Source organism: Barbus barbus (assembly GCF_936440315.1).
Source record: "Barbus barbus genome assembly, chromosome: 31".
Lineage (NCBI taxonomy): Eukaryota > Metazoa > Chordata > Actinopteri > Cypriniformes > Cyprinidae > Barbus > Barbus barbus.
Genome location: NC_136759.1, coordinates 16,237,899 through 16,257,178, shown reverse-complemented (window position 1 = coordinate 16,257,178; position 19,280 = coordinate 16,237,899). Strand labels below are relative to the sequence as shown.

General features: G+C 36.5%; 1 protein-coding gene and 1 pseudogene across 2 annotated transcripts; both read right to left on the bottom strand.

Moving 5' to 3' along the window:
• Window positions 1-5,023: 5,023 nt before the first annotated feature.
• Window positions 5,024-11,037, bottom strand: aldh3a1 (aldehyde dehydrogenase 3 family, member A1). Its single transcript, XM_079387141.1, has 10 exons — window positions 10,944-11,037; window positions 9,404-9,585; window positions 9,036-9,267; window positions 8,254-8,339; window positions 7,953-8,161; window positions 7,475-7,592; window positions 7,248-7,389; window positions 6,990-7,156; window positions 6,789-6,888; window positions 5,024-6,479 (listed from the first exon to the last, which is right to left on the bottom strand). Exons 2-10 carry the CDS (start codon window positions 9,557-9,559, stop codon window positions 6,220-6,222), a joined length of 1,470 nt encoding a protein of 489 aa, XP_079243267.1. The 5' UTR covers window positions 9,560-9,585; window positions 10,944-11,037; the 3' UTR covers window positions 5,024-6,219.
• Window positions 11,038-11,460: 423 nt separating this feature from the next.
• LOC306851719 (aldehyde dehydrogenase family 3 member A2-like) lies at window positions 11,461-19,280 on the bottom strand (annotated as a pseudogene). The gene is made up of 10 exons: window positions 19,119-19,280; window positions 18,827-19,041; window positions 18,501-18,583; window positions 18,193-18,388; window positions 15,783-15,900; window positions 15,563-15,704; window positions 15,310-15,487; window positions 14,997-15,235; window positions 13,798-13,823; window positions 11,461-11,527 (listed from the first exon to the last, which is right to left on the bottom strand). The product of its transcript is annotated as an aldehyde dehydrogenase family 3 member A2-like (transcript).

The window sequence follows — 19,280 nt, the reverse complement described above, 5'->3', positions numbered from 1 at the left end:
GTCATATTAATTACTATGCTAAATACTTCAGAGAGTTGTCATGATAGATGTATATTTAGATATTTTGAAGAATGTTGGTAAACAAACCATTTTAGTAACAATTTCTCAAAATACCTTCTGTTCAACAGAACAAAGAAACATATTTGGAATGACACGAATGAATTATGACGGAATTTTCATTTTTGGGTGAACTGTCCCTATAAGGGTTAAGTACTGGTGGCAATAAAATCCGTTGGAGAGTTAAACAAGAAAACACATACATTTGACCCTGCACGTGTGTATGAGCTTCTGTGTTCAGTTTTTGACTCAGCAAAATGGTAAGTGGTAACTGTGGATTTTCTTTCGTGGCCTGTGAGCATTTTCTAGTCATATGAAGTAAAGAGTGCTTTGAGAAGGAGAACACAGTATAGTGAGACTATGCAACATCACTGTCCCAGTGGCAGAACACTGCTGCTCTCTGACAGCTTCGGAATGGGGTAGAGCAACATACCCAGTGGGAAGAAGAAGACAGCATGTATACACTGTACTGGCTTCACCAACCTTTCTAAAGACACAGCTGAAAACACTCGATCCCCAAAGCACTGCAATTTAATCGAAAGCTCTCTGAGTCGTGATGTCATAAACTAGGGAGGAAGATGTAAAAGTAGTAAATTTAATCAACAACAACATATTTTAGAAGCAGCATCAGAGTTATTAAAGATGAACTAATACGTATAATATAACATTCTATTGAGTGTGTCGAGTCTAACTTAATGGTTACTGACCGACAAAGATAGTCTGTTGTCAATTACAGACACTGCATTCATTGCATTAACCATGTTTTATCTCTGATATGCCCCCAAATTCAGAAACTCATTGCTCAAAGCAACTCCTGAGTTTCCCACTCATAATTACAACTTTGTAGTGGCATTCATGCATCTTAACCTTGTAAATATGCAATACCCAACTTAAAAATACCCTGTTTGCATATACACCCCAATTAGTAATTTGAGATTAGAAATCTTAAATACTATTTGGGGTTGAAAGTCTGCTAACCGGAATACAGGGTTAGTATCATAGAAACATTAGCAATAGCATTTGCTCTTTTAATTCAGAGTGTCCCAAGTTTTTAATCATGCTACTTTTTAAATGAAAAGCAGCGGATAAAAATGTTTTGCAATATCACATTTCTTCATTCTTAAAATATCTGAAGAAAAGCAGTGATTCTTGAGCCTATAATTAGAGGTCAATTCTATTTGTTTGCTCCTAATATATTCTGCTGAGGTCTTCAGTGAAATAATGACTGTACTAAATGCAAATTATCTGCCTGGCATTTTATATTCAAGCACTGTTCATTGTCTAAAGCCTTAGTATCAAAGTCTATCTGAGTTGCACATGACTCGGCCTGGCAGAGGCCTCCTGCTGAGAATCCACTCAGCTACATGTTTATTTTCAGCCTGAAAAAAAACCGCTCTCCCCCCCAAGAAAGCTGCTCAGGCACTCTTTAGATTTAGCCCCCCTCTATTACTGGGACACTGTGAAAAACTGCTGCACCTACACCCTTCCAAACAAAGGCCTCAACAATGTGTTGAAGGCTCAAAACACAGCAAATTTGGGCAGAAATCCTTGTAGACCATGGTGAAGGACAAGGGGCTCTCTTATATGCTTCACGAGCCTTTGTTAGCAGCCCTGAGAGCTCTTGGCTTAGGATACTTCAGTCGCTGCATCATGAAGGGTCTGTTGTAGAGTGAGGGGTGAAAATGCATGAGAGACTTTCTCACTTTTTGACCTTGGAACAAGGACTGCAGTGAAAACTCTCAGAGACAGATTCAGCTGACAACGACAGTGTTGCTAGGAAGATTTTTGATGTAATGCACTATATCAACACATTACTACTTAAAGTTGGTGTGTTTATTTAATTAGCTGTATATTAAATGTGATAATGTCGTCTACAGTAAAAGCCTGTTCACACCAATAATGATAATGTCGCCCATACTCTATACTGCTTTTAAAGTTATCATAGTTAGGTAAACTTAGCAGTGAATGGCAGACTACCACAAATACATTTTTTTGCATTCACATTTGCTCAAATAGCAAAAGAAAAACTCCACAATAGTGTTTTCATGACTTTAGAAAAAAAGAAAAAAAAAAACAGAGAGGTAACAGCAGGTCAGAAGAGAGAACGATGTCAAATTTACCATCACTCAGATAGATGCTGTATTAGAAACACCTGGCATTAGCGTTAATTAGTTATTTGTAATTTAAGGTAATATAATATACAGTGTTATAAATATACATACATTAAAAAAATAAAATATTAAGATACTTTGGAGGATTTACGTTGAGTCTCGTGAAAGGGGTTTATATGCGTTGGAGCAGTTTTCTCAATGTGAATGGGCCAGGTCGGATATTATGGCAAAAACAAACCCTGACAGGGTCATCAGGACCTCGACAAGGAACATCTATCCTTTACTTAAAGCCTCCACAAAGCAGAGCAAGGTTAGTCAGAGGAAGGCAAAAGTTGTGGTTGGAAGACAGAGAGAGAAAGAGAGACTGTAGGCTAAAGAAAAACACTGGATTTTCCACTAATTCCCTCATGAAGGGAGGGAATGCCTATGGATACAACTCCTCAGATACATTAAACTATATATTCACGAGTTTGCCTGCCCATCCAGTCCTGATGGTTAATGGTAAACGAACTTGGCTTGCTGTCCTCAATGGAGGCTCGAACCCGAGGCTCGGCTTGAGTGCCGAGTTCAACCCCCCATTGTGGTACTACCTAGAGGGAGAAAAACAGAAATAGAGGAGGAGTTGGGGAGGTGGAGGGATGCCGGAAGAATTGACGCTGGGACGGTGCAGTGAGAGTTACTTATATAGGCTCATAATGATGATTGACAGGACTGAATGATTAGGTTCCTCCCGAATCTACGTTTGGAACTTCATTTAAATTGCTGCTTGTTTACAATGAAACTCAATCCTTGATTCTTCTGAATAAAGCTCTGCTTACATATTATATCAGGACAGTATGAGAAAGCAGTTCACAGCAGGAAGAGGATGTGAAGCGGAAGTAACTTGGGCCAGCTGGGCCTTCACAGCCGTCTAAACAGCATGTCGTGACACTCACAATAATGATCAAAGTAAAATTAAGATTAAGAAATTCTTCAGTCTGTGAGCAAAGGTGCTTTATTTGAGGGAAACAGTATTTGTACATACACAGTAGAGCAGTGGTTTCCAATCGGTGGGTTGCAGGTCTGTTCTCATTGTTAAAGAAACAGTGTTTTTTTATCAGCTGTTTGTGATGATACATCTCTACATTTTTTTCAAAAATCTAAAAAAAAAAAAAAAAAAAACTCATTTACATCTTGGATGGCCTGAGGGTAAGTACATTTTCAGCAAAGTTTAATTTTGGGGTGAACTATGCAAGCAACAATGCATAATTAGTATAGCATTTTTCAGTGATTTTGTTTTGCTTTTTTTTTTTTGCATGTTCAGATTAGATGTACATTATTTCCATCCAGGTACCTCTAGGACAGCCTGTTGAGAAGAAACTGCAATATCTGGGATGTCAAAGGTGTGAATTTGTGACAGTATACAAGATTTTACATTTAGGGCCAGTCGATTAGTCATATTGCTCCCCAACAATCTGTTGGCAGAGACAAGAAAGTAAACACAGAGGGTAAAAGTGTTTAAACAGCGTTGTGAATGGAAAAAAGCAGGCATTGCGTGGGAGGAGCAGTCACTTAGCGCTCACATTCATAGCCACCTAATATGTCAAGGTTAGGGGTTAATGTGTTTCCATCGAAACTGAAACACTGGAGCTCCGATTTCTTTCTTTCTTTCTTTCCTTTTTTTTTTACATACTAGATGGTAGGACAGATGACAGAAAGTGATACAGAGGGACACATGATTACTAAAGATGAGGATTTTGCATTGCAAAGCTTCAACACCACGGTCATAATCTGAATGCAATTAATATATATATATATATCAACATATTTATTCATGCTGGTCTAGTTACAGTATCATTTGTGTATCTTTCCCCATTCAAGTATACACAATTGGTGAGATTTTAATGTTTTTAAATTTGCCTCATATGATCATCAAGGCAGCATTTATATGCTCAAAATGCAGTAAAAACAGCAATATTGTGAAATATTATTACTATTTAAAATAGCTGTTTTCCATTTGAAAATATAATTTATTCCTGTGATGCAAAGCTTAATTTTCAGCTTCATTGCTCCAGTCTTCAGTGTCACATGATCCTTCAGAAATCATTCTAAAACGCAAATTTGAAACATCTGAAACATTATTCATGTTGAAAACAGTGGAAACAGTAGTACATTATTTTCCAGGATTATTTGATAAATAGAAAGTTCAACAAATAGGCCCATCATAAGTCAAGTTGAACAGAGTTGATGTTTATGTGAATGTGATTCTGTGACTCCCAATGGGAATGCACACACATCGCTGCTGGATACAGACGTCAGACAGGAATGCATACTAGCAACAATACAGTGAGTTGATGACCTCTAACAATTAAATGGCTTTGTGAACGCCCCTTTAGGCAGTAATGCATGGAATGTGGTGAACCCTGCTAAATACTGTAAATCCTACTGTCACGCTATTTTCATTTCTGTGGCATTTTGTTAATCTTTACATTCCTGAACAGCAATAACAATTTTATTTACTGTGAAATACTTGTCATTTCTGCCATTTTGGAGTAATTATTCATCATATGTCTGTCTAATGTACTGAGCTTGACAAACTGCAGCAGATGTGTATATTTGCTGTCAGCTATGTGAATAAAATATGTACTAGCTTTAAGTCAGATAGATTGTGTAACAGGCAATGGAAAGCTGAAAGCAAAAAAAAATGGACATATGGATGAATATGTGTTGGCTTTTTGACAGACAGACACCTGAGGAGGAATGACACACCAACCCTGAAGGAAATACAGACTTGAGCATGCAGTTTTGAGCTTGAATAAAATAATAATGCAATTGAATTAAACTAGATTTAGCTCATTCATTCAAAGAAGAGAAAAAAAAATCATAATCCACTTTATTGGTTGAGGAGGATAATAACAGTTTTATTTTGTTGATATAATTAAGCCAACATCTTACTGATGAAGGTGCAGACATCCAGGTTTTATAAGAGATGTTAAATTATAAGAGAGTGCCATCATCTGGATATTGAGGGCAGTTGTAGATATGAATTTAAAACAGGATCAAAATGCATCAAGATGTTGTAATCTCAACAGTAATACTGTAACTGTTACCTATTAAATTAAATCAACATCAAATACAAAATAGATCATTAATAACAAATCCACATGATATAATAACATTAAATGCTCAAATAGAATATATTTAAAATTACTGGACAGTCAATATTATAAAGATCTCTGTTGTCTAATATTATAGTAGATTCAATTATCATTGTAGACAGGACTAATATTATATCAAAATGTTAGATAACAACACCAAGTAGTAATAGTAATTAGTAAATAATTTTTAACAAATGTAGAAGAATGCTCATGTGTTAAAACGCTCCACCGCATAAAGAAGATAAGCTGGATAACAACAGGAACAATGGGAAACAATGCTTGCATTGTACTGCTGCATCACAGAAATAATGCTAACTTGTTTAGAAGATCTAAATGTGCAGATTTTGCTCAATTCAGCAGCTCAAATTCTCTACATGAGTAGAAAAAATCCATATAAAACGTCTTATTAATTGTATTTAGAAGATTAAAGTATACTCTTTTAGTATACTGAAAAAAAGTGTCTACATTTGAAAAGAAAATGTACATGTTAAACACTGGTTTATATCAGAATAATAAAAACATTTCATATTTGTACAAATATGATTCAAGTATTCTATCTGAGATTAAAATTATTCTGAGGAGAATGTTGCTTCAAACTGGAGTCTCCTGTGCAAGTGGGAAGGAAGACTGATTATGAACAATCATTCATTGTTAGAGGAATGGAAAGTCTTCAGTAATTAAACAAAGCTTGATCCAAAAGGCAGTCTGTTAGGAAATACTCATTAACCAAATAGGCAAACCGTGACAGGAAGTTCAATCACATGCTATTTCTGAACAAACTGAATAAAACCATGACTAAAATGCATAAATATGGAATAAATGACAATAGAACATTACTTAGAATCGAATACACACCCAAAATCAAGAATCAAGTAAACAACAATGCCATGGTATAAGCTGTAAAAAGATTTTACCTATACCAGCACGACTATTAAGGCAACAAGCAGACCAATTGCCAATAGGGTTGCGATGACAGCCCACACACATATGCCACTACAGCTGCAGAAGCGGTGCTGCATGAAAAACTTAGCCTTGTTCAGTCGGGCTGCTGTTAGTGGAGGGTAACGGGCATCATTCAAACTCTCCATAGCAAAAGACTTGATGAGACAGGCACGATGGTGACTCAGCTGGTCAAAGGTGTGTCTCCCATGATATCTGCCCATTCCACTGTTTCCTTAAAAAGAATGAGAGTGGAAAAACATGATTGATTGAGACAAACAGATATATTTCTCAGATCAATATCCTGTATAATTAAATTTATTTATTTAAGAGCTGGTTATTCAAATATATAAATAGAATTAAATGTAATTTAATATAACAGCTCATTTTAATTTCATTATATCATTATATACAATGTCTTAATTTATTTAAAGTGATTTTTTATCGGATTTATATAATGGTTAAATTTAATAGTTGTAATAGAGCAAATTCATCCTAAACATTACTTGTCTTGTGTGTCTTTACATCTTATTGGTTGGCTTACCTACACCTCCAAAAGGTAAGGTATCGACAGTGTAATGCATCAAGACATCATTAACAGTCACTCCTCCACTGCTGGTTTCAGTTAACATTCGCTTAATCACCTAAATAGAAAAAAAAGAAGAAATTAACTTGGACATATTGAAACCCACTTAAAATTGCATTTTTTCTGCCTTCCAAAAAAAACTGGTAATGAAAAGAATACCGTTTTATCAGAGGAAAACACATAGAGCGCCAATGGCTTTTCTTTTGCATTGATAAAATTTATGGCCTCACTCAAGCCATTAACAGTGACAATTGGCAGCAGTGGTCCAAAGATTTCTTCTTGCATGATTTTGAAATGGGGTAAAACATCCTTCAGAATCGTAGGAGCTGGTGGTGAAGAAAAATGCATGCTTTTGATTTACTAAACTCAACTGATAAAACTCATGCCTTTATTACTGGCAGTAAAAATGGTCCTTACCTATGTAACACTGTGAGCGATCACTCTCTCCTCCAAGAGCAATAGTGCATTCATTCATTAGAGCCAATACTCTGTCAAAGTGACGTGTATTAATGATTCGGCAATAATCTGGAGAGCTTTTAGGGTCCTTTTGGTAGAACTCCTGAAATTAGTTAAGATTCTAGGTCATGTCTTACTATCAACATGCACATGGACTACAATTTTGTTTTAAAAAAAAAAGTATGCACCAGTAGTGTTTTTTGAATCTCTTCGACTATCCTGTCCTGGATGCTTGGCTCACACAGAATGTAGTCAGGGGCAATGCATGTCTGGCCACAATTTGCAAACTTCCCCCACGTTATTCGTCTGATACAAAGACATTTGGAAATCTGTTATTTCAGCTGATAATGTTTCCCAGAGCTTTAAATTAGAGGTTTTAAGTCCTAAAGTCTTAAGATATTAGGAATTGAAAATTAAAATTCTGTCATTATTTACTCACTCTCATGAAGACATTCATATGGATTTGTTTCTTTCAATTAAAATCAATGGGGTCCAAAATAATATTGGATCCCATCGATTTACATTGCATAGACAAATCAACGCTGAGACATTTTTCAGTTTGTTTTGCATTGAATAAGAAAATCAAACAGGTTTGGAACAACCTAAAGGGGAGTAAATGATGAATTTTCATTTTTGGCTGAATTATCCCATAAAACGGTATATTACCGGCATGCCACAGCAATGTCACAGTTCTTGTCAACATAACAGGGGCTTTTTCCACCCAGTTCTAAAGTCACTGGTGTGAGATGACGAGCTGCAGCTTCCATAACCAGTTTCCCAACCATGCTGCTCCCGGTGTAGAAGATGTGGTCGAAACACTGCTTCAGCAGCTCCTGGGTCTCTGGAACCCCTCCTGTCACCACTTGATACATCTCCTAAAATGATCCAAATGTTTGTCAAGCTGTTCTCAAAAACCTTGAACAACAATCATGAGACTGAATTATAGAAACAAAATGAGTTTATGAACCTTATCCAGATATAGAGGAAGCAGTTCTTTCATAAGTCTAGCAGAGTGCTCACTCAGCTCCGACGGTTTCAAAACAGCTGCATTGCCTAAACAACAAAAGGAAGTGGAAAACAGTGTGGAGCTGAAATCTCAATTGGAGTTGGTGATGCTTCTTAATGAGCTAAAAGAGATTCAAAGTTGTTCAAAGCCAGCAGTGCAGTCAATTGATCTCTCCTTCCTTTTTTTCGTTGTTTTTTATGCCTTTTATAGATAGGATAATTGGGAGACAACAGTTGCGCTGTCTGTCAGTGCACTAACCATGGGGCTATTGGCGACAGGATCTCTCATTCCAGTCTACGCAACCTTGTTATTCCCATCCCAACCTTAACCAGCTCAGTACTGTGAAGCATTAGAATTTGCTTTAGCACTCCACCTCCCCAGCACCACTTGTCTAGATCTGCTAGGGTTCTCCTGACCTTACCTTGTATCCCAATTCCTGTAATTCTGAGAAAGCTTCATTAATGCCAGCAGCACGAGCTGAGCAGATATTGTCCAACAAGATCTATACTTCCTACAATTATCACTAAAATGTATTTTAAGTTGTCATAATTAGACACGCTTTATCAACTTTCATCACCTCCTACTGTATTTATCATTGTTTTATAATCCAATTTATCCCCAATAGATAAATTCAAGTCCCGCCAAACATTTTGTTCTGTTTGTACATGCTTTATATTGTGGAAGTAGCATGACTGAACACATCTTTTCATATTGGTTGGTAATTAGTAAAGCAATCCTACTACCAGCTGCAATGGCTCCAACCAGGGGCTGCAGGATCATGGCCCAAGGGTAGTTCCAGGTTCCAATTATTAGCACAACACCCAAAGGTTCAGGCTTTATATAAACATCGTCCAGTGCGCTGTTGAGATTCTTCTTTACAGACCGAGGAGCTGCCCAGTCTGCCATGTCGCTTTCCGCCAACTTGACGTCATTCTCAATGCCGATCAGCTCAAAGAGTGAAGTGTTATATGTATTCTGTTTGATGACAGTGACAATAAAGAGTTAGCATTCAGTAACACTGAATGACTTCAATGGCAATAAAAACATTCAGTGTTGCTACTGAATTAATATTTTATAGCTTTTAAGGAAATTGTCAAAATGACTGCTGTACCCTGTTGAGGTCTTGTTTTAGAGCTTGATCGATGTCTGCTTGGTGTTCAGTGATGAGGCGGTGCAGGCCTCTGAGCTGCTGTTTTCTGTACTGCAGGGGTCTGGATCTGCCTGACTGGAAGACCTCCCTCAACCCATCCACAACCTGCTTCTCCATTTGTACAGGTCTGAATTATATATTTCCTGCAGGTTTGAGCAGACAAAAAGTTACATTTCTTAAAAGTCAACTAAAATTCCAACAAGAAAACTGAATATTCTGTTTGAATATTCAGTACAGAGGATAGCCAATTCTGATCCTATTTAGACTGATCATGAGCAGGAATTTGTCGTAGCTGATAAAATTGTGAACAAAATTATGTCAGCTTTCTGGGAATTCCATTGGCCATTTCAGTTCAGAAATGAAGGTATTTTACTCATCAGGTAGCTCAACAATGTTCTATGGGCACAATGGCAAAAGATGATGCTGTGTGGAAGACTGAAAATAACTTTTATCTCAAAAGACTGAAAGACAAGGGTTTGTGGTTTCAAGAGGTCTTTTCTAAAGTTAATTGTGAAACCTGTCCACAAGTCATGCTCTTCTGACCTACTATGTTATCCACTGTAGATAGAAATATTGCCAGGTTTTGATCAATTATTGTTTAATTTATTATGGAAAATGTGTAGAACCTATATATTTGATTTGTTAAGGCCAACATTTTTATCTTTTATTTTTCCACCCCAATTAATACTTATACTGATTAGTACTTGCGATTTCTTGATTAAAATACTTTATGAAATTTTCTTAATGTGGAACATTATCTTTATAGCTTGGTGTGGCCTTTCTTTCCTATTAATGTGTGACTAACAGACAAAATACATGAGAAACTCTGCCTTTCATCATCAAGCACTGTTGGCAAAATCTTTTTAAAATAATAATGAAGCTATTTGCCCTCTGTTTAAAAAAAAAGACCAAATCACACATTGCTTACTGGAGATTGTTGGTGATCTCAATTGGGAGAATGTTTGGTTATTATTAAATTTTTATTACAAACAAAGAAAATTGTAACTGTGGAAAAGGCTAATAGTTGAAAAAATTCCTCCCAATTTTGATTTGTTTTTGTTATCTTTCTTTAAAATTAGGCATTTTGAATTAATCTTATAATTCTATTCATTCAATTTTAAATATAAGACATGTTTTTTTTGTTTTTACCATAGACTGTGGTTTTTACAGACATTATTAGGGAACAACCGTACCGTAGTGAGACAGCTCTGGTCACGTGACTGTTTAAAACTCACGAACAAATGTTCACAAACATCAAAACAATGTACACTTTCATTCATAGTTGACATTTCGGTTTAGACTCTTTAAACTCAAAAGTTGGTTACTGCTGGGAATAAGCGAGTTTAAAACAAGCAGCACATTTATGGAGATTCTACAACAACAACATTTACAGTTAGTTCATGTTTAGACAGCAAATGTATAAAAGAGGAAATCTGTTTGTAAAAGTCATGCAACCATTCGGGAAACATAAACTCACTTCGTATCTTTGTCTAATACTTACACAAACTTGTCTGTAAAGGTTCAGAATAGCGGATTGCTTCGGTGCGGCAGATCTGATCGCGACAGCAGCGCTTATATTATGATCATCAGAGGGCGGCGCATGGGTGCATCTACAGGACACATGTCCACTTACGACAGAACAGAGCTACTGAAGTGGGTGTACCACAGGCGATGGCATTATTCAATATGATGCACAAAATCACATTATTAATAGTAGAGCATGGGTCATTTATTGTAACGTTTATTAATTAAAAAACAAAACAATCAGGTGGTTAGACTCTTATTGGTGTTTTTACTTCATTTTATAATGCTTGCTAATGACTAATGAATTAAAGCTATTATAAAACATTATCAAGAGTTCTATGGTCAAACCATATGATTATTACTTGTTAACAGAAGTCCAAGCAACAATAAAGACATAAATCTGTATCATCTGATTCCACAAGATCATAAGAGGCGTTTCTGTTTAAACTGTGAGTGCTGGACATATTAACATCTTCAATATGCAAGAAATCACATCAACAGTCCTCTAAGATGATGGTCAAAGAGACAAACTTCAGGTTGTCCTCATCGTCGCAAAAACCTCTGCAAAGCACAAAAAAAAAAAAATGAAAATTTCATGAGAAATACTTCACAACAGGAGGACAATTCAAGGTACATGTCATTTAAGACTAAATCAGAGAGTGGATTATTGTAAGGCACAGTTGTATTTTACAACAATCTAGACTAGAGTATAAAGGTCAAAGGATTCTATTGTACAGACTTCCTAGGAACAATAAAACGGATATTTAAAGGCATATGAACAGGAACATACTTTCCCATCTACCAGCTATTAAGGGGGAAAGTACACTGTAAAAAAATATTCCGTAAAAAAATGGAAAAAGTACTGGCAGCTCATTACCCGGACTTTGTACCGTAATTAAAAAACAAACATTTTCTGTTAATTGACAGTTTGCCCACAATAAAAAAACAGGACTTTTTCTGTGTTTTAATGGTGCATCTATAGTAAAAACAAAACTAAAAACAAAACAATACAGTTCAGGAATAGAGTGCAGATCAACATGAGCTTTCTTAAGTACAAAATTATTGTACATTTTAGACACAGAACTAAGACATAACAGAGCCTAACGGAGGGTTATGTTGAGTGAAGCCGTGTTTGAATCCTTGGTTAAATTGAAAATACACAAAAAGGTACCTTTAAAAAGGCATTCAGAGAGAATGGCAACTGTCATATTGACGTAGAAAGGTCAGGGTCCTGCTCATGGGTGTGCTGTCTGTCTAATGTGTAATCCTGAAGGTATATTGGTCATAAGAAAAAGAACACTGTCAATGCAGAATCCACCCACTGAAGCCAGAGGGATCATGACAGAGCAGTCATGTTGTATTGGTTCGGTCCTCTCCAGATGCTACTTCTTTGGCTGTAAGACAAAAACAATATATTAAATGGCTGTAATTAATGAAAGAAGAAATTTTACAGATTGCAGATTATATGAAATCACTTAAAACAAAAGATTAAGAAAAGTTATTCAAGTTTAAATTTATTGTTATGAAAATGTACAGTCATGGCCAAAAATATTGGCACCCTTGGTAAATATGATCAAAGAAGGCTATGAAAATTAAACTGCATTGTTAATCCTTTTGATCTTTTATTTAAAAAAATCACAAAAATCTAACCTTTCAGTGGATAATAAGAATTTAAAATGGGAGGAAATATCATTATGAAATAAATGTTTTTCTCTAATACACATTGGCCACAATTAACGGCGCCCTTTTATTCAATACTTTTTGAAACCTCCATTTGCCAGTTTAACAGCTCTAAATTTTCTCCTATAATACCTGATGAGGTTAGAGAACACCTGACAAGAGATCAGAGACCATTCCTTCATCCAGAATCTCTCCAGATCCTTCAGATTCACAGCTCCATGACGGTGCTTCTTCTCTTCAGTTCACCTCACTCATTTTCTACAGGGTTCAGGTCAGAGGACTGGAATGGCCAGCAGAAGCTTGGTTTTGTGCTCAGTGACCCATTTTTGTGTTGTTTTTGAGGTTTGTGTTTGGATTATGATCCGGTTGGAAGATCCAAACATGGCCCATTATAAGATTTCTAACAGAGTCAGTCATTTATTGATTTTTTATCTGTTGGTATTTGATCGAATCCATGATGCCATGTGTCTAAACAAGATGTCCAGGACCTCCAGCAGAAATATAGGCCCACAACATAAAAAATACCGCAGTATATTTCATTGTACACATGGGGTACTTTTTATCCCTCATGATCATATTTACCAAGGGTGCCGATATTTTTGGCCATGACTGTACATTAATATTGTATTTTTCTTTTAATAAATTTAAAAAAAATGTTTCAGCAAAAAATAAAAATACTAGAAAGTCAGAGCCTCAAGTCTAACCAAGTTGTGTGTAATAAAGTTTTCTGGGAGACTTTCAGATGCTGTGTTTCAATAGTGATTCCTAAAGGTCACTTAGTTAAAGGAACACTCCCGTTTTTTGGAAATAGGCTCATTCTGTTGCAAAATATTAAAGTAAACAAGTTCTGCTGGCAGAACAGTGACATTTAGCAGCCAGGATATACATGTTTTATGCACACTCTTGTCACAAATTAATCAATTACTGTTCTGACATAATTTATATTATAAAAGATAGATTTGTATTGTGGAAAGACAGAGACGGGGAGAAAGATGAACAGAGAGAGAGAAAGTGTGAAAATCAAAAGGGAGTGTGTAATGACCTTTAAATCTTCCAAGGATTCTGAAAGTCACTCAGGTCTGACAGGAATCGAAGCAGTTTTGGTGGAATGCTGTATTGTTTTGTGCCCTTTTTTTCTGCTTTAGACCCACGTTCTGGATTTATACCCAACAGGCTCCTTTGTCAAAGACAAAAACAAAAAAAAAGTTATAATGCCACTTTGCATTGCAAAATTAACTATACTTTAAACTGGACAAGGAACATTGTCAAAATATACCTTTGGAAAAACTCCAGAGTCAGGGCTGCTCCCTTGGGGTACATGATGTTCAGCACATAGAAAAGAATGTAAAGCACAACTTTAAGCTAAACTGCTTACATAAATAGTTTTTTTACAGCCTCGTTTTGTCTCCTTCCCTAACAGCGTTATGTTACACGGCCACACACACAAATGACAGACCTGCTTACAGCTGTTTAGCGTCATTACGAACGTGAACGTTGGATTAGTGTTGTTCCTCAGTCAAATGACAAAATTCAGTATGCAAACAAGAACACAAACGATAAATTATATTTAAAAAGAGCCTTTACACGACTCAAACGACACCATTAACACAGCCGTCTCGACTCGACCAAACTAACGTCACTAGACAATAGTTACGAACTTAAACGGTTATTGTATACATATTAAAGCAAGAAAACAGGGGCGGAGCCTTTCTGTAATACTTCAAACTGAATCAAATATAGAAAGATTATAAACATTACAATATTAAAGTTAAGGGTCAATCATTTTTATTTTTTGGAAAAATTAATACTTTTATTCAACAAGGATGCACTAAATTAATCAAAACTGAAATTTATTTGAAATAAATGCTGTTTTTTTCTAACTTTGTTCATCAAAAGGATCCTGAAAAATGTATCACGGTTCCCACAAAATATTAAGCAGTACAACTGTTGTCAGCATTGATGAAAGAATTGTTTCTTGAGCAAAAAAAATCAGCATAGAATGATTTCTGAAGGATTATGTGACAGTGAAGACTGGAATAAAGGTTGTTGAAAATGCATCTCTTTGCATCATAGGAATAAATTAAATTTTTACATTTTACATAAAAAAGAAAAGAAAAAAAAAAAGTCATTTAAAATGGGAAAAATATTCTAGAATATTACAGTTTTTAGCCAAAAACAAAACAGAAAAAAAAAATTAAATAAAAAAATCACCAACCCCAAACTTCTGAATGGTAGTGTATATGCATTGCATATATTATACTTTTAAGTAGCCTACTATTAAATATCCTGTAGGAAACATTATATTTAGCTCTTATTGACTACATTTACCTATTTGGAAGAAACATCTCACCCGCACCACAAAGGCTGCCAGTGCAGCAAGCATAGCAACCTGTGCCACCTGACACCAGCGAGTCAGATTAACTTGCTTCAAGAGTAAAACACGGGCCCAGCGTAACTTCTCCGTTGTATGGGGTGGGTAGCGCATCTGATTCACTCTCTCCATGTTCAGCTTCTTAATAAGACAGCTGCGAAGGTGACTTAGCTGATCGAAACTGTATTTGCCATGGTAGTGACCAGTTCCACTATTCCCTGTTACAATTACATAGTAAATCAATGTATTTCTGCTGATTTAGAAAGCCATAAAAATGTACAAAGATACTCACCAACCCCACCAAAAGGCAAATCACTTATAGTGAAATGCACCAGACAGTCATTGGCAACAAGCGCTCCACTAGATGTCTCTGATATTATCTGTTTAATGACCTGTGAGAAAATACAAATTATTCAATTCTTCCTGCATCACTTTAGATCCTGGTGTCACATCCCTCAAAACAGTAGGAGCTGAAGCACAAAGGCAAAAAATGAACTCATGACAACATTACATATTTCCTTAACTTTTGCTAAATGAGTACATACCAATGTAACACTCTGATTCATCACTGTCTCCTCCAACAGCCACTGTGCTACCCTCTGTAAGTGCCATTATCCTCTTAAAATGCCGCTGGTTAATAATTCGTCCATAGTCTGCAAAGCTCTTGGGGTCATCTGTATAAAACTCCTGTGAGTAAATAAATAAGACAATGAGGACAAAAAGTCACATTGTCAAAAGAGCAATAGCATCTAAATATAAACAAACCTGGATACATTTCTGGATCTCATTAATCACTTTGTCTTGGATGCTGGATTCACAGAGGATGTAATCAGCTGCAATGCAGGTCTGGCCGCAGTTCATATACTTCCTCCAAGTGATGCGGCTAAGGATGCAAGAACATTGGGAAGCAGCATTCATTATACTGAGGAAATTGGTTGATTATTATTATTTTCATTATTTAAAAGGTTCAAAACAGGTCTTGACTGCATTAGAGTTCCATATCACTTCTCAAAACGATTTCAGTTATATCAAAGTCCTCACAGCTTATTACAGCAAAAGAACCATCACCCACAAAAACACTGACCAAGCGAATAAATATAACAAGCAATAGGATAAAAATGACAAAATATTACCACGTTTTCCCCACAGAAATTAAGTTTTATTGAAATCACGCTTTCTTTCTCCCGCTCTCTCTCCCATATAACGCACACATATACAGTACAGAAACAAAGTGTGTTCCATTCGACTATAAGTGGACTTTGAAGTCGACTTAACAAGGTACAGGTATTCCGCCAACTTAAGTGAGATTTCAATCCAAAGGGAGCATCAATAAGGAAAATCACTTCACAGGAAGCGGAGAGGGAAATTTACCCCAAAAGTTAAGCCCAAGGGTGATTTGTAAATAGCTGTTTGCAGGTATAAAAAGCGCAGGATGCGAATGTTAAAAATGCTAATATCTGGTTCACGTTGTGGCCAGATAACCAACTTGGGTGAACTTTTTTTCACTAATAATTCAATGGCCAGTCGTCCATTATTCCCTACAAACAATGCTGCTTGAAAGTTTGTGAACCCTTTAGATTTTTCTGTTTCTGCATAAATATGACCCAAAACATCATCAGATTTTCACACAAGTCCTGAAAGTAGACGAAGAGAACCCAATCAAACAAATAAGACAAAAATATATACTTTATCATTGATTTATTGAGAGAAATGAAGCAGTGTTACACATCTGTGAGTTGCAAACGTATGTGAATTTTTGCTTTCAGTATCTGCTGTGACCCCCTTTTGCAGCAATAACTGCAGGTAAACATTTCTTGTAACTGCTGATAAGTCCTGCATAACAGCTTGTAGGAATTTTAGCCCATTCCTCAATACAGAACCGCTTCAACTCTGTGATGTTGGTGGGTTTCCTCCCATGAACTGCTTGCTTCAAGTCCTTCCACAACATTTCAATTGGATTAAGGTCTGAACTTTGACTCAACCATTCCAAAACATTAACTTTGTTCTTCTTTAACCATTGTTTGGTGGAACGAGTTGTGTTTGGGTGCTTGGATTGCAGCATTACCCACTTTTTCTTGAGACTCAGTTCATGGACAGATGTCCTGACATTTTCCTTTAGAAATTGCTGGTATAATTCAGAATTCATTGTTCCATCAATGATGGCAGGCTGTCCTGGCCAAGATGCAGCAAAACAGGCCCAAATCATGATACTACCATCTCCATGTTTCATAGATGGGATAAGGTTCTTATGCTGAAATGCAGTGTGTTCTTTTCTCCAAACATAACGCTTATCGTTTAAACCAATAAGTTCTATTTTGGTCTCATAAATGTCCACTGAACCTTTCTCCAGGCTTGTCCACATGATCTTCAGCAAACTGCAGATGGGCAACAATTTTTTTTGGAGAGCAGTGGCTTTCTTCTTGCAACTCATGCACACCATGGCTGTTCTATGTTCTCCTGATGGACTCATGAACATTAATATTAGCAATTGTGAGAAAGGCCTTTAGTTGCTTAGACGTTACCCTGGCGTCCTTTGCAACCTCGTGGACTATTACAAGTCTTGCTTTTAGAGTGATCTTTGTTGGTCAACCATTCCTGGGGAGGGTAACAGTGGTCTTGAATTTCCTCCATTTGTCCACAATCTGTCTGACTGTGGATTTGTGAAGTCCAAACTCTTTAAAGATGGTTTTGTAACCTTTTCCATCCTGATGAGCAACATGAACTCTTTTTCCAAGGTCCTCAGTGATCTCCTTTGTTTGTGCCATGATACACTTCCACAAACATGATAAGACTTTGATAGATCCCTGTTCTTTGAATAAAACAGGGTACACACTGACACCTGATAGTCATCTCAGTGATTGAAAACACCTCAGAAAAAATTGACTTTAATTTCACCTTCAAATTAACTGCTAATCCTAGAGATTCACATACTTTTGCCACACACATATATGTAATATTGGATCATTTTCCTGAATAAATAAATTACAAAGCAAATATTTTTGTCTCATTTGTTTGATTGGGTTCTCTTTGTCTACTTTCAGGATTATGTTTTGGGTCAAACTTATGCAGAAATATAGAAAATTCTAAAGGGTTCACAAACTTTCTAGCAGCACTGTATATTATACTATTAAATGTTATATTATTTTCAGGTTTATATAACTCATGGCAGACTCACCGGCAGGCAATTCTGATATCACAATCTTTGTCAATATAACAGGGGCTTTTTCCACCCAGTTCTAAAGATGACGAGCTGCAGCTTCCATAACCAGTTTCCCAACCATGCTGCTCCCGGTGTAGAAGATGTGGTCGAAACACTGCTTCAGCAGCTCCTGGGTCTCTGGAACCCCTCCGGTCACCACTTGATACATCTCCTGAATACAGTAATAGATAAGGTAGAATTAAAGGGATAGTTCACCCAAAAATTAAGCAAGTAAAATGAAAATAATATTTTAAAAATGACAATGTCATTGAATGAAATATTACAGGGTCCAGGTAGAGTGGCAGGAGCTCCATAACTTTGGCTGTGTGAAAGCTCACTTCTGAAGGTTTCACAACTGCAGCATTACCTACAGAAACATAAGGATCAAAGGCAGCTTTCAGATATGATGATAAAGAGAATATTAGTGAATAGCTACATCTGTTCCTCACATAAAGAAATTGTATGGCTTCAGAAGACTTGAAATATAGTGTACAATTAAGCTGTATGGACTATGTTTGTGATATTTTATGGTGTTTTTTTTTACCTTTCAACATAGTAAAAATTACATGGCATATTGACAGTCTCAACAAACAGAAGATTTGTGCTTTACCTGCAGCAATGGCACCCACAAGGGCCTGCAGGGTAACTGCTATTGGATAGTCCCATGCCCCAATGATAGGCACAACACCAAGAGGCTCTGGCTGTATGTACACATCATCTGCAATGGTGAGAAGGTTTTTATTCACAGGACGAGGAGCTGCTAACAGCCAGAATGATTTCTCCCTCCAAGCCAAGGATCTCAAACAGCTGTGTTGCATTTGCTGTCTGTGAAAACACAGCTATTGTGTTCAATACAAACAGACATTCAAACAAAACATGCAGAGATTGCACTTTTGATTCACCTTATGGAGGTCTTTTCTCATGGCATTGACAATGTCTGTAGTTTTTTCTTTAATAAATCGCTTTAAGTTTTGAAGTTGTTTAATTCTGTAGTCCAGGGGTTTAGATCTTCCAGTCAAGAAAGCCTTCCTGGCCTGCAGAACAGCCTGCTGCTCCCGAGACAT

Excerpts from the sequence above, each read along its gene's own strand:
- aldh3a1 (XM_079387141.1), bottom strand. The coding sequence starts at position 9,559 with ATGGAGAAGCAGGTTGTGGATGGGTTGAGGGAGGTCTTCCAGTCAGGC. Across the intron at positions 9,268-9,403 it reads TAAAACAAGACCTCAACAGG|AATACATATAACACTTCACT; the intron begins GTACAGCAGTCA and ends GTCATCAAACAG. Across the intron at positions 7,390-7,474 it reads AGATTCAAAAAACACTACTG|GAGTTCTACCAAAAGGACCC; the intron begins GTGCATACTTTT and ends AACTAATTTCAG.